At 35.8% G+C, this 9,274-nt stretch overlaps 2 protein-coding genes across 4 annotated transcripts; one reads left to right on the forward strand and one right to left on the reverse strand.

Moving 5' to 3' along the window:
* The first annotated feature begins 457 nt into the window (after window positions 1-457).
* LOC140964851 (uncharacterized) lies at window positions 458-5,100 on the forward strand. 3 transcript variants are annotated; one of them, XM_073424813.1, is made up of 15 exons: window positions 458-638; window positions 1,655-1,744; window positions 1,836-1,944; window positions 2,045-2,227; window positions 2,421-2,525; window positions 2,670-2,753; window positions 2,829-2,947; window positions 3,046-3,147; window positions 3,238-3,351; window positions 3,475-3,531; window positions 3,667-3,733; window positions 3,950-4,003; window positions 4,107-4,181; window positions 4,360-4,395; window positions 4,834-5,100. In XM_073424813.1, exons 2-15 carry the CDS (start codon window positions 1,677-1,679, stop codon window positions 4,984-4,986), a joined length of 1,326 nt encoding a protein of 441 aa, XP_073280914.1. In that variant the 5' UTR covers window positions 458-638; window positions 1,655-1,676; the 3' UTR covers window positions 4,987-5,100. The 3 variants fall into 3 exon arrangements, with proteins under 3 accessions (XP_073280914.1, XP_073280915.1, XP_073280912.1); XM_073424814.1 differs by lacking the exon at window positions 458-638 and adding an exon at window positions 665-781 and having other exon boundaries at window positions 4,834-5,098; XM_073424811.1 differs by lacking the exon at window positions 458-638 and adding an exon at window positions 797-1,360.
* A 734-nt stretch (window positions 5,101-5,834) lies between these two features.
* Window positions 5,835-8,212, reverse strand: LOC140965031 (uncharacterized). Its single transcript, XM_073425069.1, has 2 exons — window positions 7,777-8,212; window positions 5,835-7,151 (listed from the first exon to the last, which is right to left on the reverse strand). The coding sequence occupies exons 1-2, from the start codon at window positions 7,882-7,884 to the stop codon at window positions 6,057-6,059; spliced, it is 1,203 nt and encodes a 400-aa protein (XP_073281170.1). The 5' UTR covers window positions 7,885-8,212; the 3' UTR covers window positions 5,835-6,056.
* Between the last annotated feature and the right edge of the window lie 1,062 nt (window positions 8,213-9,274).

Below are 9,274 nucleotides of genomic sequence, written 5' to 3' on the forward strand. Positions count from 1 at the left end.
TTGGAAATTGAAAATTTAAATCTTTTTTGATATGAAGTGTTGATGTATCATTATATATATGTTAGCCACACACTTCATTAATATCATCTAAGCAACAATAGAAAAATATTAAAATAAAAATAAAATAAAATTTGATAATATAGAAAATCTGAAATACAAACAGAAAAATATATGATAACAAAAATATAATTTTCCAAAATAATAACGACGACGATAAAACCGTTTTTTAAGCGCGGTACAATCCTACTGGAATTTTTTGTTTGGATTATGATAATATTTGGTTGAATCAAATAGTCCTTTCCCTCATTTTAGTTCTCCATTACGAAAATCTTATAAGATTCCAGCAATGAAAATCCGATGATATATGGTAACAATTTGGAGAAAGAAATTAATTATATATATCTTATTATTATTAGTAAAAAGAACAATAATAATTTCAAGAAAAAGAACTCCGAGAAAAGTGAAACTCAAAAATCTCTACTTCATCTGTTACTTTTCCCTCTCCTTCTCAATCTCTTTAAGAGTCACAATATTTTTGCTCGAACAGAACGATTTTTATTCGCTACAAAAACAATTATTCATACGCTTCCTCTTCAATTTTCATCGGTTCTTCATGCATTTATTGAAGGCCTGAAGAAGTAAGAAGCTGTCACCCCCCACATTTCTTTACTCTGTAGAATTCAATTAAGAACATGAGTTTTTGTTGTTATTTTTTCGTGATTCTTGGATTTTTACCAGCTGTCGTTACTATATGATTCTGGGTTTTTTCACTAAAGTCCTGGTATGTGCGTTTAATGCGATTTTTAATGTGTTCGTGGTTTATAAGACTGATCAAACTTGATTTCTCTATGCAAATCATGGGAAAAATTGACGTCAGAAACCTTTTTCTTTGGATTTTTAGGTTTCCTTAACGAAAATATTGTTCTATTTTGAAAGTTTTGTGAACTAAATTTTAGTTGTTCGTTAGTTTGTGTTTGGCTTGAAATTCTGGAATGTGGGGTGGCCGGTGAAAAAGAGAACTTTTTTCATCCTGCGCTTTGTATTCATGGGCACCTTATCGAGTGGTGAAAAAAGATGCACTCTTTGTATATTAGCAGTGGGGGAGCCAAAAGTTTCTTGTAGGGCAAAAGAAGCTGATTCCTAAAAACTATAATGGGCGAAGTCTTGTTTTAGTGTAATGTATAAGAATATATAATTTGATTGGAAAATTTAGGAGATTGGAGGAGGATTCTCCTGTCAGCTCCTCCCACTTCCACTGAATAGATATGTTTAATTGCGGAGCGGATCATGGATTTGGTCGAGAGGGGACGGAGTCTGTTGGGTCTCTCTCTGTCTCCCATGTAGTTATTATAGATGAACAGTTGAGTAGTTTTCTCTTTTAGGCAAGTATTAGGCAATCTTTCGTTTAGGCTATTTGTTTCTGCGGATAATAATGAAAGGGTTGTGATTTTGTTATGGTCTTGAAGTAGAACCTTGATGTTATGTTCTCAAGGTAGTGCTAGTAGGAGAGAGTCTCGCGAATAGTATTTGACAGATTGTAGTGCATTCTAACCCCCCCCCCCCCCCCCCCCCCCTCTTCCTCATGTTTTTGGATTGTTTCTGTTATTTTTCGGCTGTCAAAGGTTCGGTTAACGCGATCTTTTTTATGCTTCAGCTCTTTCTTTCATGTTTTACATATGAAAGTGGCTAAAAACATGAAAACAGAAGCAGAACAGGCATTTAAAAAGGCGTATGTGGTGCGCAGGTTCGTATGTTTTGGTTATAAACATGATTTTGGAGTGTAGAATTTAACATGAGAAAACAGTTACTTATCTTTTGGTTTCTAATTTTTTCAGCACTTTGGTCAAAAAGGCAAATGAAAGTATGAGGATTGTTATTACTATCAGTGTTGGAATAATTTTAGGTTTCTTCATAGGAGTGTCATTTCCATCACTTCCAACAAAGGTACAGAAACATTATGTATGGCCTCCATTGGAATGTGGTGCCATTTGAGAGATGCCTTCCATTTCTAATCGCTAACTGATTCTTGTGTTTTCTTGGACAGTTAAATGTATCGCCCACTTTTGGGTGTTCTATTCTCGGAAATGAAAGTATAGTCCACAATAAGCAACCTATGAATGTTAGTATGTTAGTCAACAATAAGCAAACTATGAATGTTAGTCATTCTTTACCTGTGAATAGCAATAACAGCTCTAATGGAAACCGGACTTCTGATGGCTTACCAAAGGTACATTCCTTGCTAACAGGATGGAAAAAATATGAAACTGTAGATGTTCGACTAAATAATTATTCTGTTTTAATTTGCATCAGTTCATAATTATATGAGGATTTTTTTAACAGGAAAAGATGTTACTTGTGATTTACGTCGGATATTTGAGAATTTTCTTGTAGAATATTATCCTTCAATATTTCTGGTTTAGATTTGGGTGCCATCAAATCCAAAGGGTGCAGAAAGGTTGCCTCCAGGCATTGTTGCGTCTGAATCAGATTTTTATACTCGAAGATTGTGGGGAAAACCAAGTGAGGTGAGCATTTTTTTAATACGATTTTTCGTCCATCATAAGTCAAAATCTTGTAAATTAAACTGTTTTATGGTGTTTTGTCCTATGTTTTGGACGATAAATCTTTAACGTGAATTTTGGGGTTATTATCAATTTGAAACTGCTCAGGACTTGACCAGCAAACCTAAATATCTAGTGACATTTACTGTTGGCTACGATCAAAGGAATAACATCGATGCAGCAGTGAAAAAGGTAAGTAAAAATGAATGCTTTCCTCGCTCCTCAAACCTCCCTTTCTTATGTGCTGAGATATTGTTGTTATTACAGTTTTCAAATAATTTTACAATCGTTTTGTTTCACTATGATGGTCGAACAAACGAATGGGATGATGAGTTCGAGTGGTCCAAACGAGCCATTCACGTTAGTGTTAAAAAACAGACAAAATGGTAAAGACTTAACATATACCTCAGAACACAGTCTGATCCTCTTTCATTCGAGTTATATCACTCCTCTGAGATCCTAAACATAGGATATTTTTTATAAGGTGGTATGCCAAACGGTTTCTGCATCCAGACATCGTTGCCCCATATGACTACATATTCATATGGGATGAAGATCTTGGAGTCAAGAATTTTGATGCTGAGGAGTAAGTTTAGTAAAGCGGAATACAAATTCGATTATTCTTTTGACAAATTTACATAATGTTAAATTTCATTACTGCTTCTGACAAATTTAGGTACATTAAAATTGTAAAGAAGCACGGCTTAGAAATTTCACAGCCTGGTTTGGATCCTTCGAGGGGAATAACGTGGCAGATGTCGAAAAGGAGACCCGATGTTGAGGCTCACTTGTAAGGAAACAAGTCTTTTTGATAAACCCAAAATAGAATATCACTTTTCTACAGTAATCCTTCCTGATCGATGAAGCAATTTACGTATTTTCTTTACTATGTTTTCGCCTTTGATAAATGTAGAGAAACAGAAGAGAGACCTGGCTGGTGTTCTGATCCTCATTTGCCTCCATGTGCAGCGTATGAACTTCTAATTTTCTTCACATTTCATCCATTTTTCTTCTTTTCTTTTTACTCTTCTTGTATATCTGTTTTTAATCTGGTTCAAGAATGAATCTTTTTTTTGGTTTTAAATCACGCATTGTTCTAACGCAGGTTTGTCGAGATCATGGCGCCTGTATTCTCTCGAGATGCCTGGCGTTGCGTGTGGCATATGATCCAGGTATCATGCTATGCCAAATGAGATTTACAGTCAGGGGCTAATTCAGTGAAAGATTGTATAATTCTTTTTCAAAAGTTTCATATTTACTCCCTCACAACCCGATCTCTCTGACTTTCTGGATCTGCCCCGGTTTAAAGGGGCATCGACCGGATTTCCGAGCCGGCCCCCCTTGTTTTTTCTTGAATGCCCTTCATAATGTATATGCAAATTTTGTAGAATGATTTGGTCCATGGTTGGGGTCTGGACCTTGCTCTCCAAAAATGTGTTGAGGTTAGTTGTGAAGTTTTCATCTCAATCTTAGCACCTATTTTTTTTGGTTGGTCAAATAATATCAAAATATAATCGAAAATAATATCCAACCCCTCGATTGTAGCCTGCTAATGAAAAAATTGGGGTAGTTGATGCTCAATGGATCGTTCATCAAGGTGTTCCCAGTCTTGGAAACCAGGTAAGAGAAACGTCGACTTTTCTGCTATATTTATCGTATATCCGTACTAAATTAAATAAATTTTCACCATATATAAAATTTTCATAATTCAATAAACACGTAAAATCATTTTTTTTGGGATCGAATGATCGTGATTGTATCATATAGTAGTGAGTCTCCTTTTGTGGTCTTATAATAGGGGCAATCAGAGAATGGAAAGTCTCCATGGCAAGGGGTATGTGAAGCTATCACACATCTTAATCAATCTTAATTTTTTTCATAATTTTTGCCTTCTTTCTATATTTTTAGCATGAATGTACCCGATTATTAACGTTCGAACGAGTTTGGTAGATGCTACCCATTGGTAGTACTCTCATCCATCAACATATGACATGTACTTATGAGTGATGAATCATGACCAATAATCCATCCATCATGGTTGAATAAGTGATCATGATTTATTCATTCAATACATGTGTCATGTGTTGAGTAGACAAGGACATTATCCATGAAGGTAGCATGAACAAAACCGTTTGAACGTGAAGCATATATAATAAAACAATGTCTATCTCGATTTATACATACTTTTTTTATATTTTTTTAATGAATAAATTTTCATTTCATTTCTTTATTTTGTTTGCTTCTTTTTTTTTTATGTTTTATTTTGATTTAGGTGAGGGAGAGGTGTAGAAATGAGTGGGCAATGTTCAGATCAAGGATGGAGAATGCAGAAAAAGCTTATTACAACTCCATCAAAATGGACTCTTCCAACTTCACAACTCAAACATATAGTAAAGAGCATATTCGTGGTATGGATAATGTATGAGATATATTGAGATTATTGCATACAATTCAAAACCCTTTTTTTTTTTGGCTCACAAAATATATTTATTTTGTTATTTAATCTGTCCAATGTATATTTATCTTATGCATATTAATATAATTTATATAATATTAAATGATTCTTGATTTACCGAAAATTATAGTTTGTAACGACATATTTCATCACTTCTAAAATCAGCAAGCAATAATCTCAAATATTTTAAAACATGCGTATAGTAACTTATGCCTTGAATCCAAATATTTCCTTAAAAAAACATATATCACTGAAACGATCGGAAAACAATTTTCCTCATGGAAAAATCTCGAAACGAGACAGATTTAATAGAGTTACTAAATATGGGTTTAGGTTCAGAGATTTTTTCAAATCTAGCTAGGGTATTTATAAGGATGTTATTCTCATCTTCGAATCTGCTCGCAAGATGATGTTAATAATAATTATAATATCTACTTAATTTACTATTTGGCAATTTTACAACCTTGAACAACAAACCCTTCATGAATCATTAAAGAGGGCATCCGATTCTCTTTTTCATTGACTTTTTAACATTATATTATCTATTCTTGCAAATATTCCCAAACACACACACTTGCAGGAGAAAAACAGATAACTCACTTGTATTAGAGTTATGACGAGCACACAAAACTTGTGAATAAATTAGTACCCTATGAAAAATTTCTTAAACGATGAAATATCTTTGGGGGCTTAGGACGATGGTTTGTGTCACTACGAAGAAGTAATGGGCGCCTGAGTCGTAGCCGGTTCCTGTCGCAGCATTGGGAACCCGGGATGATCCGTCCATCCATTACCATGAAAATAAACTCTAACTAGACTTTATGTACAAAATTTTCCCTCGAAATCCAAGAATTATGTCCCGAAAAACATTGACAAGAGTAATGTGAACTAAGCAGGACATGTGGCTTTGTTATGAAAATGCGAAGCAACATGCCTCAGTGTCATCATTCCGCGTGAGGAGGAAGGAAACTTTTCATTCGGGGAGCAATACTTAAATTCCACAGTTTAAAAAGCTAGCACAGATTCGGACCATTTAAGCTTCAATCGTTTCCTCTCATGCAGTTCCCAGGCAAGAGATATTTATAAGCATCGGCCTTCTCCAGAAGATACGCGGGAAGATGAACAGCGGAGTAGGAACGTGGAATAGGTCCCATTTTCCCGATTATTTCCCTGAAAGTGTGCTCTTCTGGTAGCATATCGAATAAATCAGCTCCCTTACATATTACTCTCTGAAGTCTCTTTGGATTCAGAAAATGAGAGAATCTCACCCGATCCACGTGGCTATATGCTTTCATCTTGAATTTAAACTCACTAATGTGTCTAAAGCAGAAGCTACAATGCCACCCAGCGTCGACCAAGATTTCATCAGACTGCCGATAGTGTGCGTATCTTGTCTGTCCCGATCGATACACGTGAACTGAGGCTCTCCAGCTACTGTCATCGAGCAGAAACTCGAACGAATAGAGATAGTTCTTTAACCGGAGATGGAGGATATGAGGTATTTCATCGCACCACCTTAACAGATTAATAGTGTGTCGACTTGGAATCTCATCAACATCAGACATTATCAACAAGTCGTCATCCTGAATACCAGCTTGTTTAAGAAGATAATCCAATGCAAGCCTCTGATACGCTTCCTCGACAAATGGATTTTCTCCTTTTTTGAATTTCCCCGGAACTTGCCCATAAGTAAGCCGTGGCTCGACAAATTGAAATTGATCTCGGACAGATGAAAACACATGAGGCTTAGGGAGACCAGTGAATGTCGAATTTGACTCGAGAAGTACAAATTCTGTCACATAAGGGTACAACTCCTTCCATCGTATCTTGAGGATGTCTACCTCATTGCTAAACAACACAGCATCAAAAACACGCCTAGGAGACTCTCTTATCCCCCATCCATGAAGCTTACATAGATTCTCCATCGATACATTCTCATGATAGTAATGTGGTCTTTCGTGGAAAGGTTTAGGCGGCGATTCCCACAAAGGCCGCAAGAAGTAAGTGATTTTCTGGCCGTGGACATATACAACAAAGACACAAGTCGGGACTAAGACGAAGAGGAAAAGATATGCTTTTATATCCATTCCACGTAATATACACTTTATTCTTGAACTCAAGGTCCTTCCTGAGCCCTGCAGGTTCCAAACACCAACGAAATTACAACAAGAATGAACCACACACACAAAACATGAGATACACGCGAGCAATTTCATTGATTACCGGTGTAAAGTTTTCAACAACTAACAGGCAAATACAAATATCCAAGTATATGTGAAAGAAAAGAATAATTTATTCAAGCCTATGAACCATAAACAAACATTGAAGAGCACTGGGATAACGAGCCCACAGGGGAAAAGAAGCACAAAAAATTATTGAAAAACATCGGATTTAAGTGGAGAACTTGATAATCCCCATTAATTTAAAGATTAGAACACTATTTTCAGCACTTTATTTGACAAAAAAAAAAATCAAACTTTATTCCTACCAGCAGGCCCCATAAATCCAGATTAGTGTTGTAATGATCAATTTTCAAGAAACTTCATCCCATTATTTTAACTAAAAAACAATCTTCCCAGCATAGACAAATAAACATAAAGTCAACACGCAGTGCAGATTCACCTCAAGCATCTCCAATTCACACCGACGCGAAAAAAACTCCCAAAATGAAAATCAAGACTAATAAAAACCCAGACAACCCCACATTTTCATCTACATAATTAAATCACCAGGAAAAGCAAAACGAAAAAAAAAATCTACCTCCTCGCAGGCATCTACACATATATCATCAGTCTTCTTGGAACAATAATGAGATCCCCCTTCTGCCACCATGCATATTTTCTCCCAAAACCTCGCTAAACTCCACATGTCTGTCTCCAAATTTCAGATCAAACAGGAAAAAACGAAACTGAAAGAAACCAAAATGGAGATCTCCCCCGCTAGAAAATCCAGGAATCTGAAACGGACCGGAATGCGGAAATGCGAACGGCCGCCCTCTTCCAGACACCCAAACAATTAATGAACCGAGGAAAAAAAATAAAAATAAAAAAAGCCCGAATCTTGGAAATGCCCCGAAGAAAAGAAATCTTGAAATTTGCCGAAAATGTTAATATAAATTTATATAGGAAATGGATGAATATGCGACAAAGTAACCAGAAAGTTGTGCTTGTGTTGGAGGCTCCGAGGTGAGTGGGTGGCACTTAGAATAAGATTTTATAAGGAAGCCGTTTCCCTTGTCTTCCGCCCCCAGGTCAGCCATTCAAATTACACAATTGCCCACCCAATATTATATTTTATGAATTTAGACATGGGCTTTCTTGTCACTCTACATGGGGCTATTGGGGCTTGCTCCCTGTAGGCTATATAACGCGTCCATTGACTGACTCAAGAAAGAATATGCGTTTGTACAGTTTTTGAGTAACGTTAGAATGTTTCCCTCCCTCTGATTAGAATGGTACATCAACTGGTCAAGCCTTATATANATTCTCTATTCGAAAATGTTTTCGGACGAGAATAGAGCTCAACCATGTGACTTTGTCTTTGTGGTACAAGAATAATAAATTTGAGTTCCATGTGGTAGATTGAATTGTCAAATTTGAGCCTGGATTTACATAGAGCTGGCAATTTTGTATTTAATTTATTTTGAAAAATATCTGAATAATCTTGAAAGTTATATTCAATCTCTTTTGTGATGGGTAATTAAGAGATAAGATCTAGGTCTACAAGGTTGACTTCATCCAGGGAGGAACGCCTTTGGAAGGACCATATTAAATTCTTTGACAACATGCCCAAAGCTGTATGTATGATTTGACAAACAAGAACCTTTTTGCTTAGTTGCATGATTTTACAACTTTGGTTTTTGCCATCAATTTTGTCATTCTTGTTCAAGAAAAAAGTTAAAAACCTGCAAGATTAATATATAAAAAAATTTCGAACAGGTCGTTTAGGCCTCGTCATCGTTCTTATGATCATAACTAGGGTTTTTTATTTCTCTAAAGTGTGCAGGGATGTATAGGTGTATTTTTTTGTCTCGAACACGGAGCGTCGGAAGCTGACAGTTGGCTACGTTGTATTCCTAAGAGTTTTGTCTTGATCCAACTCATGTTTGTCTATTTATAATTCTGAATGACAACATTATCCTTAACTCATTAAATAAACACGTACACAGAGTCGATAGTTGTCTTTCTATTATATTTTTATTAATTTTATATTCAATGATTAAAATGTCCCTACAATAGGTTTTATTCCTACATTAACC

This window comes from Primulina huaijiensis, chromosome 18 (genome assembly GCF_012295235.1).
Source record: "Primulina huaijiensis isolate GDHJ02 chromosome 18, ASM1229523v2, whole genome shotgun sequence".
Classification (NCBI taxonomy): Eukaryota; Viridiplantae; Streptophyta; class Magnoliopsida; order Lamiales; family Gesneriaceae; genus Primulina; species Primulina huaijiensis.